Source organism: Carcharodon carcharias, chromosome 18 (assembly GCF_017639515.1).
Source record: "Carcharodon carcharias isolate sCarCar2 chromosome 18, sCarCar2.pri, whole genome shotgun sequence".
Classification (NCBI taxonomy): Eukaryota; Metazoa; Chordata; class Chondrichthyes; order Lamniformes; family Lamnidae; genus Carcharodon; species Carcharodon carcharias.
In genome coordinates this window covers 23,113,426-23,138,336 of record NC_054484.1, presented here as the reverse complement: position 1 = coordinate 23,138,336, position 24,911 = coordinate 23,113,426, and the positions used below count along the sequence as shown (strand labels likewise).

At 44.2% G+C, this 24,911-nt stretch overlaps 1 protein-coding gene across 3 annotated transcripts; it reads right to left on the bottom strand.

Annotated features, from left to right (window-relative positions):
* Positions 1–24,611, bottom strand: kcnj15 (potassium inwardly rectifying channel subfamily J member 15). Of its 3 annotated transcripts, XM_041211994.1 has the most exons (3): positions 24,573–24,611; positions 24,203–24,369; positions 1–2,429 (listed from the first exon to the last, which is right to left on the bottom strand). In XM_041211994.1, exon 3 carries the CDS (start codon positions 2,411–2,413, stop codon positions 1,307–1,309), a length of 1,107 nt encoding a protein of 368 aa, XP_041067928.1. In that variant the 5' UTR covers positions 2,414–2,429; positions 24,203–24,369; positions 24,573–24,611; the 3' UTR covers positions 1–1,306. The 3 variants fall into 3 exon arrangements, with proteins under 3 accessions (XP_041067928.1, XP_041067927.1, XP_041067926.1); XM_041211993.1 differs by having other exon boundaries at positions 24,203–24,605; XM_041211992.1 differs by lacking the exons at positions 24,203–24,369; positions 24,573–24,611 and adding an exon at positions 17,684–17,823.
* Between the last annotated feature and the right edge of the window lie 300 nt (positions 24,612–24,911).

The following is a 24,911-nucleotide window of genomic DNA, read 5'->3' as shown; positions in this document are numbered from 1 at the left end:
TCAGATCAACCAAATTATTTTACAAAGTAATAACCCAGCATTAAGCATACAAACAATAATATCTACAAGTACAACAAAAATAATGCTCTGCTTCTCAGGATAGTGATAACAAAGCACAGAATACATTTTCTCATATTCCTTTCGAAAGCAGTATAAGACTATATTTAAATTGGAACTTGATATACAAATGGGATTCCATTTCTATTGTAGTCCACAGTGAGTAATGCTCCATATATTTACAATTAATTATTCAGTTTATTAGGCATTGACATAAATAGGTGGAAGCATGAAGTGTAATTTAAATAAATCTCTCAGTTTCATGAAAATGTAAAAATAAACATTAACCAGACATATTAAAGGAACTGTAAAATGTTTTCCACTTAAAAAGTGTGGCATGCCACTAATAGGATATCCTAATTAGTCACATCAGTTGTTTATCAAGATCAATAAGACTTTAACAAATATGTCCCACCAACATGTCATCAAAAGAACTAATTATTTCTAGGAGATTAAACATTTTTAAAAAAATCTATTCAAGTACATAAATCACATTTATATTCTATCAATTGAGAATTATTGGACATGAGCTACACATCAGAGTAAAGGACACCCCATTAAGATTGAACAGAATAAGTAAGGAAGAATCAGGTAAATTATAACATTGTGGCTAGGTCAGTGTGGTCCAATACATTAGCCATTAGCCGTATGTTGCTAATAAAGAATTCAGAAGTGGGAAACTACAGATCTGATTAGTAACTAAAACACTGAGTAATAGACTGGTTGGACTGTCCATCAGACAGCCCTGGATTTTAAAAGCTGGTAGACTGTAAAATGAACGTCATATTGAGGGACGTAGGCGGTTATACTGTTTTTAGGTCCAAGGGAAGAATACATTGGGGTATGAGACAACGTGAAGAGCCATGATATTAACAAAGTTATGATGCAAGGAAATGGAAGACAATGGCTTATTTGAAACTTAGCAGGAATAAGGGGAAATGGTTCTGAGCAGCAGGAACCAGAGCATCATCTAAAGATACTGCTGGATTGGTTGCATCATTAAGTTTTATCAAAGTGAACAATCAAGTAAAAAGAATACATTTTCCCCTTAACGTAATTATTAACGTTGCTCTTGTTATATAAGATCATTGGGAACTTCCTGGCATTGGCTTTGACTAAATGCGCTCTTTTGATGAAAATGCTAATGGCTTCACTGAAGGCCTTTTATGTACCAGACAGATGTTTATTGATTATAAAATTTCCAAAGGATGCTGGCATTATTCACATCATATTGTGTACAAAAGTTTTGCTAGACATTGCTATGAACAGTTTGGATCCTACTGAATAATTTGTTCTGTTCGTCCTCTCGATATTTTTCTTCAAGTTTTAGCTTATCAATGTCCGCATACCTCAGTGCTTCAGAGGCAAAGTAAGGGTTTGAGCTCTTCCTAAGCTTGTCAAAGAAACTGAAGTCAACCAGATATTTCCCACCAGGGGACAGCGACATAAGAGGCACGAATTCATAGCCCCAAAGTATCTCCTCTGGCACATATGAGGTTCTGATTTGGCAAGCGGCACCTGTGGACTCCACTGTGGCATTTAAAATGACAACAAGCTCAAAGTCTTTATCCCTCAGGTTTGCCGATGCATATCTGCTCAGTGGACTTTTCTCGTCAATAATGTGATAAAAAGTCAAGGGGAAGGTGAGGAAGGGGCTCTCAGAACCAGTGTCCACCTGAAAATTCACATTTGCCTGCTTGAGTTTGATGGTCTCGCCTTCCTCAGTGATGTGGTTGTGCAGGAATTTCCCAGAAAGCTGGCACTGAAGCAGAAGACTCTTCCTCATGTTAGCCACACGAATCATGAGGCAAAGCTTGTTATTGTGTATGGCAATGGCAGCATGGTAGCTAAACCTGATCGTCTCAGAACGCTTTTTTGGCCTTGCGATCTTTGCCAGAAAAGTACCAGTGACAAAGATCTCCGCCAAGGTGGTAATGACCAATTGAATGATTAACAGGATAATGGCAAACGGGCACTCCTCTGTGATACAGCGGAAGCCATAGCCAATGGTTGTCTGGGACTCCAGGGAAAACAGGAATGCTCCTGTTAAGGTTTCAATGTTCACCACGCAGGGTGTGTGGTTAGCTGGGGGGTGCAATAGCTCTAAATCTCCATGTATAAATGCTATGGCATACCAGAGGATCCCAAAAAGGAACCATGTTATCACAAATGTTGCTGTGAAAAGAGTTAGTTTGTAACGCCACTTCATGTCAATAACTGTGGTCCAAAGATCCTGTAGGTAAAGGAAGGCCCAGCCATCCACTTGGTCAATTTTCACATTGTTATGGCCATCTTTTGACACAACACGTCGTCTTGCAACTTGGGAGATCATGCTAATGTTCTCAGGATTCTCCATCTTGAAAGGCAACGATCTAAAAGACACAAGGACAACAAAAAGGGTTGTTATTAGGGAAATGTTTATATACATATAGATGCACAGAACAGTAGCTCATAAAGAAATATACATGGAAAAATGCCACTTTACCCAAAATAGTCTGGGTCACCATTTACCTTCCACACAGTTCTATATGCATTTGCCCACTCGATTCCCATATTCCTTAAACCCTTTTTATTTCACCCACCTATTCAAGCTAATCTTGAATGTTGACGGTGCCCCAACCACTGACCCTAGAAATGATTTCCACGGCATCACAACTATTTGGGGTGAATTTTACGAGGGGGCGGAATGCTACTCCCCTCCCCCGAGGCTGAAAAGCTCACCGACCAGGAATCCGGCTATCCTGCAGCGTTAATTAGTTAAGAGTGGGATTTCTACCCCTCAAGGACAGGAAGCCCCATGATAGAGAGCTGCAGGCACGTCTGATTGGCTCTGTAGTCCCAGCAGCACCACGATTGAGGAGTGGCCACGGCTGGGACTACAGGTAGAGCCCCTGAAGATTAAGTGCCATGGATACAGGAGTTCAGCTAGGCCTGGAGACTTTGGTTGAACCTGCTTGGCAGACCCCAGCGAGGGGGAGGAGGGAGGCATGGGTCAGGTTTTAGAGGGGTTGTGGATAAAAGAGGGGTATGATTTTGGGGGTGCCCCCAATGGGCACAGGGGACCCCCCCCCCCAACCAAAAGAGCGACCCCACCCCCTGAAAAGAGCTACCCCACTTGCTGCCTGCCAGTAGCCTGTGCAGGGAAAGCTGCCAGGCCATTTGCCATCCCCTGACTTCCCCCACAGAACAAAAAATTACATCGGGGGGGTGGGGGGGGAGGTTTGAGGCCTTTAAGTGGCAGTTAATTGGACATTTAACGACCTCAATAAGCCTAAGGGTGAGCAGGCTGCCTGATGCCCTACCCACCGCCCCCTCCCCCGTAATATGGGGACAGGGCAGGAGTGCATGAGAAGACGTCTTGTTAACCACCTGCTTTATGTCACACACCCCTTGCCTCCAAATATGCCAGTGGGAGGCCCTTTGTGTAAAGTACCCTCAGTTCTAAATTTTCTACATTTAATCTTATATCTGCGGTCATTTGTTCTTGACCTCTCAACTACTGGAAACTGGAAGCAGTCTGCTTATGCTTTTCCTGTCACATCCTTGCATTCTTTTAAGAACTTCAATTATAGGATTCTATATTGTGTGCTACTCCTATTTATACTTCCTCATGTTTTCTCCCTTCTAACCAATTCTGAATTCCATTTTGCTATCCTACCACTAGCTCTGACCCATTAATCTTCTTTAGTAATCTCCCATGTCGCACATTGACAAAGGCGTTCCAAAAGTCTGTGCACTTTCACATTCTCTTCACTTCCCTCATTTACCTGCTCAACAAATTTTATGAGTCTCATTCCTTGCAAGTCTTTTTGAAAATCCATGCTGGCCTGTTCTATTTACTTCTTATCTAGATCTGTGGTTATTCCATTTATTAGTAGTCTCTCAAATATTCCATACGACAATGTTTAAGCTATTGGCCTGTAAGTACCATATTACTCTGTCTCTATTATTTAAAATGGTACTTCATTAGTTACTCTGCAGCCCTCTGACTCAGGCCCATGCTCAAATAGAATTGTCACATATAATTTTTAGGCTCTCATCATCTCCCTCCCTCATCTCTTTCAGGATCTTAGAACATATTGTATTTGGCCTAACTTGTCTTCCTTGGGCATATCTGAAACTTTCCTTTAATACATGTGAACATACGAATTAGGAGCAGGGGTAGGCCATTGGCCCCTTGGGCCTGCTCTGCCAGATCATGACTGATCTGATTGTGGCCTTGACTCCACATTTCGCCTACCCCCAATAACCTTTGACGCCCTTGTTAGTCAAGAATTTATCGACCACTGCCTTAAAAGTCCATTGACCCTGCCTCCAACGCTCTCTGGGGTTTAGAGTTCCAAAGATCCACGACCCTCTGAGAGAAAAAATTTCCCCTCATCTCTGTGTTAAATGGGAAACCGTTTATTTTTAAACTGTGTCTCCTAGCTTTAAGGGGAACATCCTTTGGGCATCCATCTTGTCAAGTCACCTCAGGATCTTATATGTTTCAGTAAGACACTATCTGACATAGTATTACCCAACTTGATCAACCACTTCAGGATTAACTCTCCTTTGATATCTTTCTCTTTAGTAAAGACCAATATTAAGTATTATTATTTACCTTGCATATTTTTTGATTGTCATCTACCAAGTGACAACCCTCTCTCCCTCTCTTTTAAAACTCCCCATTTTATTGATAGTCTTAGAAAAGAAGTGACTGTTCCTTCTGATGGTTTTCAAAACTATTTCCCTATGATTTCTTAGCTTTCCTTAACCTGCTCAGAACCTTTTCTTTTATTTTCTCATATTTTCCTTTAGTTTTATTGTTATTATTATCCAAACAGGTCCCCCCAGTCTCCTGTGTGCTAATTTCTTCACCTACTTCACCTCAGCTAATTCACTCCTCATCTTTTCCAAAATCTGTTATAATCCAATCTAGTTTTGGGACTGATTTTTCCCCATTCTAGTTAGATCTTAAACCATATCATAGTGTGGTCACTGCTCCTGAGGTGCTGAACCACTTACTTTTAGCTTATCTGCATGATCTATTTCACTATTCACGATGAGTTCATTGACGGGTTGGCAACTGTTTTTCTGTTGGTCTAAACAGAATTGACATGGATTCAGAGGTGACTGTGACAAGGACACTGGCCGGAATTTTCCGGGTCCTGTTGGCGTCGGGCGTCATGGCATGCGGGGTGGGTGACAATGCCAAAAATCAGTTTCACGCCATCACGAAACCAGTTTGCAATCATCTGCTCCACCCATCAATGGCGGGCCGTGTTTCCCACCGCTGCACATCAGGAACCTGATTTCAATACTTTAGCATCTCATTATAAGCCCTGCTCACGGAATCATCCCCCCCACATCAGCGTGACTTCAGAACGGCGAACTTCATGACTGCCCGTGAACTTCACGGGGAACTCGGAGGTGAGTGCACAGAACCGCGCACAGCGCTTGCGAGCATCGTCTGTAGGACATCAAGGAAGAGGCGCTGTGCTTTCACATGGGGCACAGGCAAGTCACTGGGGGTAAAGGCTCAGATCCCTGACATCCTCCAGGGTCCAGAGCGACTGCATGGTTGACTCCTCGGGGACAAGGGCTACCCACAGAGGATGTGGCTGATGATGCCTGTGCAGAGGCCTCAGACTGCAGCAGCGCAACGGTATAATGAGGCTCATGCCACGACCTGGACTTTGGTGGAGCAAACGATAGGCATTTTGAAAATGAAGTTCTGGTGCCTCGACAGGTCTGGTGGAGCCACTGCAACATAGTCCCCAGAGTGTGTTGCGCATCATCGTCGCTTGCTGTGTGCTCCACAACCTGGCATTGCGACAGGGGGAGGGCCTTGCTGAGGAGGAGATGGAAGAGCTGCCTGTATCCCCCAATGAGAAGGTTGAACGGGATGAGGTTCTTGAAAGGCGAGGATGCCAGCAATGAGGCCAACACACTGATCAGATGAGGCAGGCCCGCTCGGGAGAGCCTCATAGCTGCAGGATTCGTGGAGGATGATGACGAGATGCAGTGAGGACAGTCCTGACATCTTCACCTTGCATCCGTGAACATTTGACTCCTGTGTGGCTGATGGTAGCGCACATAAGCTCAGCACTCAGGCTCCTGTCATAGAGATGCAGTGGAGGCCCTGCTAGTCGCTAGATTCCAGGAGGATGATGGCAACATGCATAGATCTTCACATTGCCTCTGTGAATGTCTGACTTCTGTCTGGCTGAGGGCAGCTTGCTTGCGCTCTGTGATCAGGGTCATTTCATGGAGATGTAGTCATGAAACTTTAAATGCGAAATTGTCAGACTTCAGCACCTGACCCCTTCAGGAGCCCAGCATCGCTGGTCACAGATGCTGAAGAGATGGGGGCCAGCCCCACCTCAAAGGTGCTGAGAGCACACAGAGAGTGTGAGAGAACTCTGACACCTGCCCACAACATTCTGGCAGCAATGACAAACAACACTGGGGTACAAGCATCACTAATGTGTCCAGTGAGTGTGAGGCCGGACCATCGCTTTGCTCTGAAGGTTACACACTGCACAACGAGCAGGCCCTGGACTGAGAAACCTGCCTTTATCTTGTGCAGGAACCAAGGTTTCACATCTGAGTGACACAAACACTGCTCATCATAACAAGGAGCCATAGGCAAGGAGACATTCTTGGGAGTTTACTTCCTATCGTGAACATTATGTACACGTGATTAACACCCAGGCCCAAGCTGTGCAACTACACCTTCCTAACCTTCCTGACCCTGCCATTACAGCTTGGTGCTCCGCTGACATCCACCTCAGAGGTGGAGGCAGCCTACTGACTGATACGCCCTTCTCTGTGAAGGCCTTGACAGGCGTCTTCTGGAGGGCTGAGACTTGGAGGCCCCAGCCTGCTTTCAGGGTCCTGCTGTGTGGCAGTGACACTCTCTCCAGCCTATGGAGCTGGAGCTGCTGAGGTCACAGGGAGGGGGGATTCAGATGGGCCGGTCACTCCCAGAGTCACCTGGGTAGATGGCCCTGGATCATGCATCTGCTGATCCTCCTCCCTATGGATGCCTGAGGGCCCCTGGTTGACTCCTTGAGGAGAAGGGGAAGCTGGAGTGAGAATAAGCTGCCTCGCACCCCTCTCACTTTGACACTGTTGGAGGCCAACTATGGTGTTAGCATGGAGTTCAGCCCACACAGCAGTGCAGGACCAATGCGCTGGACCAAGGTTTCCATGGCGGCTGCCATAATGTCAGTGTTGACCTCAGTGCATTGACATGCCAATGCTATCACCTCAGACTGAAGATGGATAGACTCCTCCACCTTGCAATCTGAGGAGTGCAGCGAACATCCCTTCCTGATGTTCCCAAGCTGCCTTTGCAGCTCCAGCAACTGAGGCGTGACTGAGTCCAGAGGCTCCTCATCTGACTTGGACTCAGAAGATTTCTGGCCTCCAGCAGTCCTCGGAGTGATGGAAACTGGGGAAGTCCCTGCTGCTGCCTGCTATGGATCAGACAGTGCAATGTGCCCACCAGATTGTGACCCCAAGGCTACTCTAGTACTAGGTCCCACCGAGGTGTGTGTCTCTGTGCTGGTGGAGGGTGTGGGTGAGTGCTGTGTTGGGTCTTCAACGGGGTGTCATCAGACACTTCTTCTGAGGTGTCTTCATGGCTTTAATCAAGGACCTGGCTTGTGGGCCCCTTCAGCTGCTTCCTAGGTGCGCTTGCGAAAGCAAGGAGAGATAAATAGTGCATGACAGGGGACTGGAGAACAGGACATATCACTCACGGCATGGTTGTCTGATGGATGTTGCATTGCTAGATCCTCACTTGGTTGAGCACCGCCGACCACACCATCAGCACAGGAATGGTCCAGATTGTTGCTGGCCGCCTGTATGGCTCTGTTTTCAAAGTCTGTGAGGACCCTGAAGTCAGGCATTCCTTCACAAGTCTGTGACCTCTCCCTTTTGTTATGTGCCAGCTTGTCCTGCATGAATACAGATGGAGAGAGTGTAAGCAGGATGCCTGCCAGGCCAGATGATAAGGGTATCTGGCATGTGTGGATGGTGAATGGTGCCATGGATGGGATGGGGACTCGATCTGCAGAGCAGGTGAAGGTGTGTGTGAAAGAGCAAATGGTGATGTCCCTTGAACTGGCAGTGAGTGAGATCCCCTGTGGACATGTGATGGGTTTGTGAGTATGTGAGTTGAGAGTGATGAGAAAAGTGACTTACCCTGGTGGAACAGAGGAGCTCATTCATCCTCTTTCGGCACTGGGTGGCTGGCCTCTTTTGCAGGGCATTGGCGCTGCTACTGCCTCCCATGCTGGATTGGTGACCTTGCTTGCTGGCCTTTATCCAGAGTGGAGGTAAAGGACACCCCGGCAGGCCTTCACTGCATCCAGTAGGTACCCAAGGGAGGCATCACTAAATTTGGGGGCAGCATATTTCCTACCTTTGGCAGCCATGACTTTCCAACAGCTTCCAATCCCTTAGAGAGTGCTGGCTCTGTGCAGGGGTTCCCTTTAAATATGGCATCTGGATCACTGAAGGCCTGAGATGATGGTAGAGTGGGAAATCTGAGGCTCCCCCACCAGCGATCTGGAGTGTTTCCCATGAATGCATTATTAATGAGGAGGGACATCGCCGTGTGAAAACTTGCTATTGCGGCCGGCAGGTAAAACAACTTTTTTCACGCCCGCGACTGCACATAGTGCAAATCTGGGACGATTCTACTCACTTTCTCAAAGATTTCATCCTGTTGGTTGCTGGGAGCCCAAGAAAGACTTTGAGATATTGCACTGAGCTTTCAGCCTGAAATCTCAATGGCTCATCGTTCAGGAACTCAAGCAGTCCATTTAGTGAAAAAGCAAAAATCAGTTGGCCAGGAACTTCTCAATGAATGAATGGACATTGTTTGCCTATCTATTCCCTCTTATTCATGAAAATGTTCTGCTCAGACCCTAGGCATGAGCTCTTGTCAAGCTCCAGTCTTTAATAAGTATTTCTTTAAATTTTGCCAGATCCCTGAAAGGAAATCTAAAAAAGATCCTCTCCTCTTGTGACAAGTCTACCAGGGCTTCAACAACTCTCCGGAGATTTCCCCCCACTCTGCCCCAATTTTGGCCACTCGTTTCTTGCCTAAAACATTCAGGGTTGGAGCAGATCTTGAGGCCAGGCAAAATTCCACCCTACGTGGCAACATTTAACAATTGATTAGCTAAGTGGTGAAGTTACTCGCCCCATGCTTTTGCATAGGAATTTTCAGCATTTTGACCCAGTAACTATGAAGGAATAGATTGGAATTTGGCATAACTGTTTATTGGGCTGGTCAGCTTGGCTCAGTTGGTAGCACTTTCATGTCTGAGTTAAAAGGCTGCATGTTCAAGTCCTGTCCCAGGGCCTATTGATATGTTTAGATATGTGACTTCAATGCATTATATGGTTACCTGATGGGTATTGGAACAAACATACAACGAGTTTGCTCAGGAATGTCAGGATTTCAAAAAATGCAGATTAAGGTGCAGCCTATCTCTACATTCTTACACAATCACCAGCATAATCAATTGTTTCACATTTCATAGCCAGTCGACACATTCCAGTGCAATATTGAAGGACTGCTGCATTGTCAGAGGTGCCGTCCTTCAGATGACACGCTAAACTGAACTGCTGTCCAGGTGAATGCTAAAAGGTACTTATGCTTTGATGCCTCTTTAGTTAGGACAGAAGCCCCGTCTGCTCTCTCAGTTGGACTTAAAAGATTCCATGACACTCTTCCAAAGGAGAGTAGGGGAGTTATCCCCAGTGTTCTGGTCAATAATTATCATCCCGCAATAAACATCACAAAAACAGCTTGTCATTATCTGGTCATTAATGTCTGTGGGAGTTTCCTGTGCATAAATTGGCTCCTGCATTTCCGACATTACAATAGTGACTACATTTCAAAAGTTCTTCATTGGCTGTAAAGCACTTTGGGGAGACTGGAGACTGAAAGGTGCAATATAAATGCAACATCTTTCTTTAAAGTAATGGACTCCCTGGACTGGGTCCCCACATTTATATCAATACAAGCTTCCTAACCATGCTTGACAGAACAGTACACCCACACAGCTACCACTCTCCTCCGTGTAAAATCATCTAAAGATCCTGTGACAAAATCAATATACTGCGGACGCTGGAAATCTGAAATAAGAACTGAAAATGCTGGAAAAACTCAGCAGGTCTGGCAGCATCTGTGGAGAGAGAAACAGAGTTAACGTTTTGAGTCCGTATGACTCTTCTTCAGAGCTAAAGAGAAGTAGAAATGTGATGGGATTTATACTGTTTAAGGAGGGTGGGCCAAGAACCAGACCATAAGCTCCACCCTCTATCTTCACCCCTTTTTCATCCCTTTTTAAAATTCGATTTTTATTTTTTATCTACTTATTTTTATTCATTGTTTTATCTCCTTTTTATCTGTTTTTCTATCCTTTCTCCCCAGCCACCACCCCTCCCCCCAGCCAACCCCCAAAAGGGCCATATGTTCCATGTTGTTCTTTCAGAGCGCTGACCCTTGTTCTGCTATTCACACATTCTGCTTTCTTACCTTTATGCCACTATCAGCACCTTCTTTAGCCCTTGCCACTAACATTAACACTCCCTTTGTTTTGCGTCCATGACATCTCTCCTTCGACCCCACCTATCGCTGACCTTCCATTCAGCTTCACCTGCTCCACCGCCCCCCCACCTTAAACAGTTTACATTCCATCATACTTCTACTTCTCTTTAGCTCTGAAGAAGAGCCATATGGACTCGAAATGTTAACTCTGTATCTCTCTCCACAGGATGCTGTCAGACCTGCTGAGCTGGTCCAGCATTTTCTGTAAAGATCCTGTGACCCTGCTCAAAGAAGAGGCTGGAGTTTTCACAATGAGCTGCCCGATACTCTCTCAGCCAACACCATTAGAACAAATTTAGCTGCTCACTCATCTCACTGTGGCTTGTAGGATATTGTGTGCAGAATGACTGCAGCATTTAGGTTAAAAAGAACTTGCCTGTGTTATAGCACAACCTTTGAACATTCCAAAATACTTCACGGCCAATGATTAACTGCTGTAAAGTAGGAAAATCTGGCAGATAATTTACATATGTGCATCTGAGATCATGGCCAATTAAACTGTTTTGATAAAAGCAAAAAAACTGCAGATGCTGGAAATCCAAAACAAAAACAAAAATACCTGGAAAAACTCAGCAGGTCTAGCAGGATCTGTGGAGAGGAACACAGTTAACGTTTCGAGTCTGCGTGACTCTTCAACAGAACTGTTTCGTAGAGTTGGTTAAGGCAAAAATGTTGGCCAGGGCATTAGGAGAACTTCCCTACTCTCCTTCAAACAATGCCATGTGGATTTTTACATTCATCCAAGAGGGCAAATGGGACCTTGCTTTCACCTAAAAGATGGACTTCCCAAAGTACAACACGAAAGTGTCCTTTCAGATTAGCTGCTCAAAACAGCTGGAGTACAAAGGGGAAAAAATTACACTTCAGCTGTATACAGCCTTGGCTAGACCCATTTGCATTCAATTCTGAGAACCACACCTCAGGAATCGGTGGGCCAAATCTTCCAAGGACTTGCAATCATTGTCGGGTTGCCAGCCCGCTCCTTTTTTTTTACACAGATCGGAGCTCCGCATTTCTGGCCTGGACTTCCAAACCAGGCCTCTTCAGAAATCGGGAGCATGCCTATTCTTGGAGTCCTTCCTCATAGTGCAGGATTGGGGGAAGCCAACTCACAACACTTTTTTTACTGCACTAGCTGAGCGTTCTGGAGAGTCTTCATTCAGTAACACACTGAAAAGCTTTGGGACATTTAAATTAGCTTCTCAGTGTGTTAGTGAATGAGTGTGGGTGAGGTAAACGTGTAGGGTGGTAAGGGTGGTAGAGTGGGTAGGGTGGCAGGGTGGGTAGATTGGCAGGGTGGGTGGGTGGTAGGGTGAGTAGGGTGGTAGATAGGATAGCTGGCAGGTAACATGTGGCAAGGTGGGTAGGGTGGGTAGGTCAGGTCACATCGGGTCGGGGGGGAGTTGGGGGCCAGGGGAGGTCAGAGGGTCAGGGGGAGTTGGAGGGTTAGGGGTGGTCAGAAGGTCAGAGGGGGAGTTGGAGGATCAGGGAGAGGATTCTGAGGGTGGGGGGAGTCAGAGGCTCAAGGGGGTCAGAGGGGAATCTCAGTGTCAGGGTGGGGGCTAGTCAGAGGGCTGGGGGAGTCAAAGGAGCAAGGCTCAAGGTAACTGAAACATAACTTGTATTCCAGTGCCTAATCTGACACTAGAGGATATGGAGCAAAACCATTATCTATAAATTTTGATCAGTAAGTCAGTGCATAAGGCAGGTTGAGGTACAGGTCAGCCAATGATCTAACTGAATGATGGAACAGACTTGAGGGGCTGAATGGCCTATTCCTGTTCTTAAATCTCTACAGCAGGACTGGAACCCTCAACCTTCTGATTTAGAAGTGATAGAGTTACTATTGAACTGAGCCTGTCATTATTTATCTAGTAATTTGCTGAATGAAGCAGCTTGATACATTAACGTGAGGGAGTTATGGTTTGGCTCTACTGGGTCAGACTTAAACAGAAAACTAGTTTTATTACTATAGTTTTCATCAGTACCACTGATTGCACCATTGGCAAAAATAAATGTCATTTGGTTGCACATTAATGGGGACTGGTCCTAATTATTCACAATGAACTTACATAAAGCTACTTCAGGTAAACTTCTGCATGAGTTGTATCAGACTGGTATAAATATTGGTGCCATTAACTTGAGGTTTGTGGCCTTTACCCCTCCTGTCCACATTACATTAAATGCCATGTATAATGGGGGATAGTGTATGAATTGCACTTTGCTAAGTAATGTTTCCAGTGTATGTGTGGAAATTTGAGTCCATGTTAAACTTTTCCTACATTACAACAGTGGCCATGCTTCAAAGTACTTCATTGGCTCAAAGGAATGTTCCGAAGTTGTGCAATGTGTTACATAATGTCTTTCCTTTCTTTTACTTTCATTAATTCAACCTGTAAATTGGAATTGTTAGCAGCAGGACAGACAGCCTTGTAGCGAAAAGATGTGTAAGAAAAGTTAGTGCAACATGATCAGAAGATAAAATTCATAGAAATGTAAATCCAATATAAACAAATGATTGATTTTCCAAAATGTTGCCTCAAAACAAAGCTTTAGAGGTGTGTTCAGCAATATAAAAAAACACATCACTTGCACGATGTGTATCAAGGGCTACAGAGCATGTGGTTATGTTGACATAGTGTGCATGGCTGTGTTTGGGGCATGTTAAGCTGGTAATCACTTAACACACAAATGCTGGATGGATAGTCAGCTTGAGATTTAGTGCATTAATGGTGATATAGGAAAAATCACACTTAAGAAAACAAACCTTAATAAATGTGCAATGCCCCTAGGCTGCACTTGTACAGCCACTTGTGCATCAATGGAAAATGTCTTTTTCAACAGAGAATCGCAACTTAATTCAGAATACTGAGGGCAGTAAAGCCCTGAGGTATCAGAGTCTGTCTGACAGCAATTTACCTTTGTTTTACACACAGCTTAACTCCAGTCATAGATTGTGGCCTCATATTTCTCCCACCATTGTTATTGCACTTTAGGGAATGGTCGCACAGTGGATATGTTACTGGGCCAGTAATCCAGAGGCCTGCATTAATGATCGCGAGATGTGAGTTTAAATCCCACTATGGCATCCGTGAAATTTAAATTCAAAATAAAATCTGGAATAAAAAAAAAGAGCACTGGTACAGTGTTTCAAAACAGACGACCTCAGGACCGAGATCATGCCAGATTTTGGATCTTGCCAGATTTCGAGTTGAGTGGTTTGGACTATGGGCGGTTCAGGTTGAGCCAGGTCAGGTGGGGTCAAGGTCGCTCGAAGCGTGGGAATAGACTGCCGCGCAAGTCAGGCACCACATCGCGTTAATGCAGCGCCTAGCCCAATTGTCCAGGTAAATTATTTTTTTATATTACTCAAGTAAAATTGATGCATGGCACATTCTAAGAAAATACGCAGTTTTCAGACAACTCCGGTGTTTGGACAGCTGGGTTTGAGACACTGTGCTCTAACAGGTTGCGCTGTATTGCATTGGGAACCATGAAACTACCAGTTGTTGTAAAAGAAAACCCATTTGGTTCACTCTTGACCTTGAAAAAAGGAAATCGGCAGTCCTTATCCAGCCATGTGACTCCAGGCTGCAGCTATGCGATTCTTAATTGCCGTCTGGAAATGAAAACAGGGAAAGCTGCAAACAAGCAGCAGGTCATAGGTCTAAAACACTAACTTTGTTTCTCTCGCCACATATGCTGCCAGATCTACTAAGTATTTCCAGCATTTTCTGTTTTAATTTCACATTTCCAGCTTTTGTATTAGTGCCCCCTGAAATGGCCTAGCAACCAATCAGTTAAGAGGAATTAGGGATGGGAATTAAATGCTGGCCTTGCCAGTGACACCCATACTTAGTGAATGAACAAAAAAAAAATCCATGACTGAATTGTGGCATCAATTCTTCAATATAGTTTTGTACAGCTCAAGGTCTTTACAAACTGAAGTTATATCATATGTTTTATACATATATACACACACACACATATATATAATGTCTGAGTTGTTCTTCACAATTCAAGTGTGTATAGGTATAAAAATTTTACGCATATACAATGATCCTTAAAGGCAATCCCAGTTGCAACTCAGAAACATGAAACTCCTGCCATTTTCTTTCAAAGCTGACCTGCTGCCGGATGAGAAGAATCATTGCAAGATTTGACTAGACATTGCTGGGCCCTAAAGGTGCTGCAAGGTTTTTGCTTTAAAACTTCCACCTCTTCAAATTCTCCCTGGAACCCCCTCCTCCGCCTGCACCCATTATGAGGACATTCTATACCAGATCCATTACAGCGTGTTCATTTTGCTGACTGAGACTTTTCACTCTTGAGTTGCTGTCAGTAATGAAGGGCAGAATTGAATAGAACCTGGGCAAAATAGAAAGGAGCAACAGTCAACAGACAACTGAAGCGAGGGCTGGAGGGTCAACAGAATCCAGGGGTTAACAACTGTCCATAATTTAAGGGATGGTCCCTTATTTTTGACTGTTTGCTTTAACGACCACCAGGGGAATCATGCTCAACTCCCCCTTACTCTTATGATTCCCTAGTCTTATGGTCACCCACCTCACCCCCCCATCCCCCACTCTAATGGTCACCAGCACCAGCCCTCCTCTGGTCCCACGGTCGAAGTGTCCCTTATTTTATTTCATAAGAGTTGGTCACCCTGTCTGGGATAAAAAGTTAAAGTCTGCAACAGGGAGCTCAAAAATAAGAGGGAAGTGCCGCTGAATGTTTGCCTGGAGCGATGGTGCATGAGGGAGAGCTTTTGCTTCCTGGGGCATTGGGACTAGTTCCCAAGGATGTGGGAACTGTACAAGGACTGGGTTCGATATCATCGTGGGTAGGTTTGATAGTGCTTTTGGAGATGGTTTAACCCACACTGGCAGAGGGATGGGAACCTAATCGTGGATTCAGAAGGGAGAAAAGCAAAGCAGGTGTTGTGAAGAGAATGATCCCTTTGTAATGCTGACAGGGGAGAGAGGAAGATGTGTCCGCTGGTGTCATCAGACTGGAAATGGCAGGAACGGTGGAGGATGATCCATTGAATATGGAGACTGGTGGGGTAGAAGGTGAGGGCAGGGGAAGGAGTGAGAGCAAAACTGCAGGAAATGGGATGGGCATGCTTGAGGATCTTGTCAACCACGGTGGAGGTCGGGGGAAATGAGTTGAGGGAAAAGGAAGATATATTGGAAGTGCTGGTATGAAAAGTTGCATCATCAGAATAGATGCAATGAAGAATAGAATGATATCCTTATAGGAAGCGGGGGTGTAAGGAAGCATAGTTGAGGTAGCTGTGGGACTCATTGGGCTTATGGTGAATATTTGTTCATAGTCTCTCCCCAGAAATGGGATAGAGAAGTTGAGAAAGAGAAAGGAAGGGTTGGAGAGAGGCCATATGAAGACAAGAGAAGGATGGAAATTGGAAGCAAAGTTGATGCAATTTTCCAGTTCAGGGTGAGAGGAGGAAGTGGCACAGGTACAGTCAGTACCGTACTGAGAAAAGAGGTAAGGGAGAAGGCATGAGTAGGACTGGAATAAGGAATGTCCCATGTATCTCACAAAAAGGGAGAAATAGGTAGGTCCATGTGAGTACCCTTGGCAAGGTCTTTTATTCAGAGGAAGTGAATTCTGTTAAAGGGGAAGTTGTTAAATATGAGAACAAGCCCAGCCAAACAGAGTAGGGTGGTGGTGGGTGAAGACTGGTTGGGCTTCTGTTCAAGGAAGAAATGGAGAGTCTTCAGACTACCCTGGTGGGGGATGGGGTTGTGGAGAGATCCGATGCCCATGGTGAAGAGGGGATGATTCTGGCCAGGAAACTGGCAATTGTTAAAGTGGCAGAGGGCATTGGAAGAGTCGCAGATGTAGGTGGAAAGAGACTGGTCAAAGGGAGAAAAATAGAGTTGAGAAAGGAAGAAAGAGTTCAGTGGAACTGGCTGAAATGATGGTTCTTGTTTGCGGAATCTGGGGAGGTAGAAGCAGGCTGTCTGGTGCTGGGGACCAAGGGGTTGGAGACTGGCAGGAAGAACTCCAGAAAAGATTAAGGTCAGTGACAGTCTTGGAGATGATTGTTTGATGTTTGCTGTTCGGGTATTGGTCCAGTTGGCATTCAGCCTCTGCAAAGTAGAGGTTGGTTCACCAGACAACAACAGAAACACCCTTGTCAGCAGCTTTGATGACAATGTTAGCGGTGGTCCTTAGAGAATGGGGTGCAACATGTTCAGAGGGAAACAGGTTAGAGTAAGGAAGGGGAGCAAGGAAGTTCAGTTTGCCAATGTCACGTCAGCAGCTCTCAGTGGAAAGGCCTAGAGAGGGCAAGAGTCCAAAGAGGGGTCCAGATGGAGGGATACAGGGGAAAAGGTTTGCTGTGCGAGTGGAGGACCCCTGGCCAGAGAAATGGGTGCAGAACTGGCTCAACTCCTTTTTTCAACTGTTGAAGTGAACCTGCACTCACTGTGCAAGCTTATTTCAAGTGTCAATAATCCTCTGCACAAAGAGAACCCACCTGACATCTGATTTAATTGTATGCTTATCAAGTTTAGATGTATGGCCCTTCATTTTCCCTAAACTATATTGTTCGTAATGTCTCTCAGCACATAGCCTAATCCCTTAGTTATTTTAAACACTTCCATCAAATCACTGAAAAGTCCATGCTTGTCTAATTCTCCCTGATAACTAAAAACTTTGAACTAGGGGTCAGCCTTGAGCCTTTTCCAAGGCCTCTATATCAAATGATGTTGATTGAAGAATGACTATTGCCCCATGATACCAGAAGAATTCCCTCCACCTTCAAATACTGCCACGGGATCTTATGTGTCTACGTGAACAAGCAGTTGGCGCCTTGGTTTAATATCTCATTGAAAAACCAAAAGTCAGCACTCTCTGAATACTGCACTGAAGTGTCGGCTCAGATTACATGCTCAAATCCTGGAATGGAGTTTGAAACCACAAGCTTCTGATTCAGAGACAAGGGCTGCACTACCAGGCTGAAAACTTTTGTAAAGAGCTTACCGTGTAATTGTGTTCTGCCACATAAGAGGGCCCACGGAAAGTGATCATTGGAGCCAAATACAGAAGCTACTTGGAAATAAAGAGCAGGTGAATCCACATCGGCGGAGCGATCAAAAATGTAACACTTCAGGTGTGAGCACAGCCCAAGAGGAGAAATCCCTGAAGTGGGAAAAGTTGGGACTTGCCCAGGAATGCAAGAGCTGTGCTCACTTGAGCATGTTCTGATTTGTCCCATTTGGGCTATGCTAGGAGCTTTCCAGACCAACTGTTCCAGACCTGCGGTAGGTTCATACATGAGGCAGTATCCTATCCTTCCCAATCAGACCCTGACTAACCTGTTGCCAGCACAAATTGGCTTTACTTCAGATTTTCAACTTTTGCGCTTTTTATGTTTTTAACTCTACTGAGTGATTATTCGATGCTAAGAACTGAACTGTCAGAAGAATATGTGAAAAGTAATAGGAACATAACATGTATTCAGACACTGAAATATCAGTAAGAAATATTACAATGGGAAAACAGGAACACCGCACCCTACACCAGATATTTTATAATGCATAGATATAAATAAATGATAAGCACACAACTTTGTTGATTGTGCGAGGCCTGGCCAAATGAAAGAAACATCTACTTTTGCATCATGGATGTACACACCAAAAATTCACCTACAACTTCAAAGTGTTGAGTGAGACTGCAAGGGAGAGGAGGAGCTTTAATCTACCAATTAATAAATTAAAGCAGATGACAGGGGCTTTGAATGTAGAATAGCTTTTTAGCAGGGATGATGAATTAATCCAAATTTCTAGCATCCTTTAATAACTACACAAGCTCTGCTCCACTCTACTGGTCCAGGTATTACATTGGTGCAGAGCAGTTTTCATTAACAGCAATCTAACTTTTCTGGGTCTTACATTTTGCACTGGGCGTAGAACCAAATGGCCTTGCACTCTGTGTGCAGTGAGTGGACTGCAAAGCCAACTTTTAAAACTTTAAACTCCACTTTAAGAAACCCTCAGTGGGTCAGCTGACTCACTGAAGTTTTTGACCATTGAAACCTGTTTTTAGAGGTTTCATCCACAGCTCAGTTGTTATCACCTTCAGCTGTGTCGGAACGTTGTGGGTTCAAGTCCCACTCCCAGGGCAAAAGCCTAGGCTAACACTGCAATGCAGTGCAGAGGGAGTGCTGCACTGTTGGTGGCCAGGTCTTTTAGATGAGATGTTAAACTGAGGCTCCGTCTGTCTTGTTGGGTGGGAATTCTGCAGCAAGTAACTCGCCTCCTGACTCCATTACCTAAAAGGCACAAGTCAAGAGTATGATGAAATATCCTCCACTTGCCTGGATGAGTTCAGCTCCAACAACACTCAAGAAGCTTGGACAAAGCAGCCAACTTGATTGCTTATCCACAAACATTCACTCCCTCCACCACTGACATACAATGGCAGCAGCGTGCACCATCTAGAAGACGCATTGCAGGAACTCACCAAATCTCCTTAGACAGCACATTCCAAACCCACACTCACTACTACTTATAAGGACAGCACTTGCATGGGGACAGCACCACCTGCAAGTTCCCCTCCAAGCCACACATCATCCTGACTTGGAACTATATCAGCATTCCTTCACTGTCGCTGGGTCAAAATCCTGAAACTCCCTCACCAATAACACTGTGGGTGTACCTACACCATGTGGACTGCAGCGGTTCAAGAAGGAGGCTCACCACCACCTTCTCAAGGGCAATTTAGGGATGCTTATTAAATGCCGGCCTAGCCACTGAAGTCCACATCCCGTGAAATAATATATTTATTTTTAAATGTAGAAGACTCCATGGCACTATTTTGAAGACCAGGGGAGTTACCCTGATGTCCTGGCCAATACTTATCCCTCAATCAACAATTAAAAAAAGAATCAGATTATCTGGCCATAATCACATGAATATTTTTGGGGGCTTGCTGTGCATAAATTGATTCCCACATTACAAGTAACTACACTTAAAGAAAAGTACTTCATTGGCTATAAAGTGCTTTGGGATGTCCTGAGGTCACGAAAGGCACTATATAAATGCAAGTTCCTTCTTTCTTCCTGACTTTAGAAATTCTTTTAGCAATTAGAAGCCATTAGGAGAGCTCTGAGTGTACATATTTATATACAAGTGCACTTTGATTTATACCCTCTTATTCAAACAAATGTACACTTATATAATGCATTTCACAAGCTCGGGCCACTCCAGTTCTGTTGAAGTGTAGTCACTGTTGTAATGTCTCGATTCACACAGAGCAAGGTCCCACAAACAACAATGCAATAAACTACCACCGACAACTACTTGAGATACATAAGAAGATATTAGGCTAGATGATCAAAGACTTGGTCAAAGAGGCATGCCATTTGTTTCAGATAATGGTCAAAGGATAAATGTTAGCCAGGTCACTCCCATTGTTCTTCAAAATAATGCCATGGCATATTTTACATCCATCCCTGAAAGGGCATACAGAACCATGGTTTAATGTCTCAGCTCAAAGATTGTGACTGTGTAGCATCAGTGTTACAGTGGAGTGTCAGCCTCGATTTTGCACTCAAGTTGCTGAAGTGACACTTGAAGCCATGATCTTCTGACTAAGAGGCAGGCTTGTGAGCACAGGGCCATAGCAATGAGTGAAGAATGATCTGAGTGGGCAGTAACTTTCACTGATTCCCCATCCCTCAGCATGTTGTGTTCAAAATCCTTGTCCTTATTTACAAATCCCCCTGTAATCTTTTGCAATTATATGCCTTCCTCCCTACGCTCTGCCATCAATGGCAGAGGCTGCGGTATATGTTGGCTATGCTGGAATTCTCTGCCTAAACCCCTCAGTTTACTGGATTGCCCCTCCCTCCTGAAGCATCCTCATTTTGATTACACCTTCAGCCATTTCCCCTATCTTCTTTTCCCCCATTACATAGAATATCAGCACAGAGACAAGCCACTAGGCCTAACTGGTCGATGTAAGGGCTCATGTTCCATGCGATCCTGCTTCCAATTTACTTCATTGAGCTGCATCTGCATATCCTTCATTTCCATTCTCCTCCTGTACTTATCTAGCTTCTCCTTAAATGCATCTCTGCTATCTGCCTCCACCACTCCTTGTGAAAACAAGTTCCACATTCTGACAACTCTGGGTGTAGATTCACCTGATTTTTTTATTGAGCTTATTAATCTTATATTTATTGTTAAATAAAAACAGAAAATGCTGGAAATACTCAGCAAGTCTGGCAGATCTTGTGGGGAGAGAAACAAGTGTTAACATTTCAGGTCAATGACCTCTCCATTCTTTATATTTACGGCCCGTAGTTCTAGACTCCCCACAAGTGGAAACATCCTCAATACCCTATCAAAACCCTCCATAATTTAAAGCACCTCTATTAAGTAACCTCTCAGTCTTCCCTTTTCTAGACAAAAAAGTCTTTCTTGAAAGTTCTCTCAGTTCTGGTATTGTCCTTGCAAATTGTCTTTGCACCTTATCCAGTGCCCCTATATCATTTTTGTAATACAGATACCAGAACCATATGAGATACTTTAAAAGTGATCTAACCAATGTTCTACACAAGTTTAAAGTAAAATTCCCCATTCCTACTTTTCAATTCTATCCCTCTAGAAGTCACTGCATAAAGGATCCATTTGTGTAGCTTCTTGAAATGGCTCAAAAGGTGTAGGGATAAATTGTTGTATAATTGTGTACTGCTTTCTTTCATCACTCTAAAAATAATGTCTGAATCAGACTGATAGCAAAAGCAAAATTACATCAGAGTAAATTCTTACAGCATATCCTGATTCCCACAACCTCTAACAACTGTTATAGAACTGATGGCACTTTAACCCTTGGGATGCAGTTATGCACTAAGTTCATCATTGCAGTGAATGTTTCCACTTTGCTGCAACAACAGGTGTAAGGGGTAACTGATCTGAATCTCGATCGCACTTATATCTGGTAAAATGAAACTCCCAGCAGTGTGAACGCCGCCTTTCGCATTTGGCTTCCTAGCTCTTTTCCCGATCCCAAGCAGCCTTAGTACATCAGGGTGCCTGAAAACCAGCTTCAGAAGGAGGAAGTCAGAGCTGCTTTGAAAGAGTCCATGCAAATTGGTTCTGTGAGTCCACAGCGAACTTGAACCTTCAATTCAATGTTTGCCTTTTAAACGGAGCGTATCCAAGCGATTTTCAGCTCCCTGGGCAGCCATTGTTTTTAAAGCTTACCACTCCCATACTGGGATAACCAAACAAGTTTTAAATATACTGGGATAACCAAACAAGTTTTAAATAAAGTTGTCAGGGGCCAGTAATAGTAACCTGATAAACCTGGTGATCATATTTTCTCAACCTCCTTTTTTAATTTTCTATTCTTATTTTGACTCTGCTTGTATTTTATTCCTAACTAATAAATGTTAATCTGCTTTGCTGGCAGCCTGATTTTCTTTTTATTTCTCCCTTATAATCTTTCTCTCTTTCTCAGAGTCCTGCTCTTAATTTTAAAAACAGAAATGACTTTTAGCTTCATTCTAATACCACCTATTTTCTATGACAGCATCACTTTTGATTGGAAAAGTCCCACTTTCATTCTGGTGGTAGGACTCACATTTGAACATAATGCCCTGGCCAACATTTATCCCTCAACCACTTGCCTGAGTAAGTGCAGCTCCAACAATACTCAAGAAACTCAACACCATCCATGACAAAGCACCCCATTTGATTTGAACCCCATCCACCACTTTCACCATTCACTCCCTGCATCACTGACACAGATTAGCAGTAGTGTGTACCATCTACAAGATGGAGCAACTCACCAATGCTCCTTCGTCAGCACCTTCCAAACACACGACCACTACCATCTAGAAGGGCAAGAACAGCAAGTGCATGGGAACACCACCACCTGGAAGTTCCCCTCCAAGCCACATGCCATCCTGACTTAGAAATATATTGCCGTTCCTTCACTGTCGCTGGGCCAAAATTCTGGAACTCCCTCCCTAATAGCACTGTGGGTGTATCTACACCTTTGGGACTGCAACAGTTCAAGAAGGCTGCTCACCACCACCTTCTCAAGGGCAATTAGGAATGGGCAATAAATGTTGGCCTAGCCAGCGATGCCCATATCCCGTGAGTGGATATAAAAATGGCTAAAAACAGATCATTTGGCCATGACGGTGTTAGCTGTGGCTCAGTTGGTTCACACTCTTGCCTCTGAATCACAAGCTTTTGGGATCATTCCTACTCCAGGACTTCAGAACAAAAATGCAGGCTGAGCCAAGATCCTATCATCTCCTCAGGCAGATGTGAAAGATCCCATGGCACTCTTCTGACGAAGAGTAGGGGAACTATTCATAGTGTCCTGGCCAATACTTAACCCTTGGCCAACATCACAAGGAGATTACCAGACCATTTTCACAATGCTGTTTGTGGGAGCTTGCTGTGCACAAATTGGCTGCTGCATTTCCTGCCACATTTGAAAATAACTTCACTGACACCTAAAGCGCTTTGAGGCGTCCAGTGGTCATGAAAAGTGCAATATAAATGCAAGTTTTTCTTTCATGACCACATTACTGCTTGTGGGATCTTGCTGTGCACAGCAGTGACGACACTTCAAAAATACTCCGTTGGCTCAAAGTGGGCTGGAACCTCCATGAGGTTGTGACAGGCGCTGAAGCGTACAAGCCTTTGCTATTTTTGGGGATCTGGGAGCCGGTGGTCACCTGCTGCTTGCCCATCATGCAAAATAACAATCGAAGAGGGCATCCAATTTTCAGTGTTTAAATGCTTTTTTTAATTATAATTTGAAGCTTTATAATGGAGGAGGGGTCAAAAGGGGTTTCTTTAAAACAAACTGCAGTGCTATGCTAACATTTAACTTGAACTGCCTGTACCGTATGCACTCAGCTGCTCAGTGCAGTTCAGAACTCCAAGTCTCACACCTTCATGTCAGGAAGCAATGCATCAGCTTCTGCGAGGTGGGGGGGCGGGGGGACTCTCCTGAAATTCCTTCTTCTTCAACTCGATTCCCACACTGGCCGAACAAGGAAAGGGGGATGGGGAGGGAGGAAGTCATTATATTGTAGTCACATCTCTTTTACTCCAGTGCTAGCACAGGACGTAAACAAATCAGATCGTGTGCTAACTTGCCAAACCCCACCAACTCGTCATCAGAAGAGGTTAGTCTCTCAGAATGATTCATTAATAAACTTTCAGAACACTTAAAAAAATGATCGTTACATACTCATTTTTAGCACAACGCTGACACGAAAGTTGCATTATAAAAATAATATATCTCCGCAGGGTTAAAATGCAACAACTTCCATAAATGTGACATTTGAAAATGCTGTTTTCGCTGCAAGGGATCAAAGCATTGCAATTTTGTGAGAATTTAAACACATTAAAAATACAGGGCGAGTATTCTCCTCAAAAACGTTTTAAAAAGTAGAAAATCATTTAAAAAAAATAAACAGGAGACACGAGTTAAGTAGATAAATAAGTTTAGTTTAAAAGAATCTCTTACCTTGAGGGAGAAGGGAGTCAGAGGGTCATTGTACAGGGCTGCGGTGGGTTATAAGGCGGCGACAGTCTCTTTGCAGACCGGGCGATCTCACGCCAGACACCGAGCAAGAGTCTAGGGCTCAAAGGGCTGGGGGAAAACACACAAGTCAGTCCCCAGACGGGTCCTACCTGCGGAGAGAGGCATGGGGGGAAAGAAAGGAATAGGAGCTTTTATTTAATACCCCCTCCTCTCCCAGTGATGTCACTGAACCATTAAGTTTTTTTTTAAAAGTGCCACGCTAGGCTGAACTTTTGGTAGAATCAAACAACACACAACAACGCCCAGCCCCGTTGTTCCCTGATATCATTTAACACTTAATTTCAATCTTCACCTTGAGAATCCTGCAAACACCCACCCCTCCCGTCACAAGCAGCGAAGTCAGAAAGTATGCGGAAAAGACTTTATGGAAAACTGGCAGAATTGTTTTAAGAGGGGGCGAGAGACACACAATTGATGCACCAAAAAAATATATATAGATAAAATCAACCAAGGTTTCTTTTTAATCTTTTTCGGTACAATTTTATACCCGGGGAAGTCGATGTGAATTTTAACCCACGAAAATGAACTTATAACTGCTATGTTTTGGTAAGTTTCGAAGCCCCGCTTATGCCAAACAGGAAATGTAAAGATTTCTTTCAATAACACTATTTTTGTCAGAATGTGACTGGGA

What these genes read in the sequence shown, in the direction of transcription:
- kcnj15 (XM_041211992.1), bottom strand. Translation starts at nt 17,706, where the DNA reads ATGTGGCAGAACACAATTACACG. An exon ending in TGGCAGAACACAATTACACG is followed by an intron (nt 2,430 to 17,683) that starts GTAAGCTCTTTA and finishes TGTGTCTTTTAG; the next exon opens with ATCGTTGCCTTTCAAGATGG.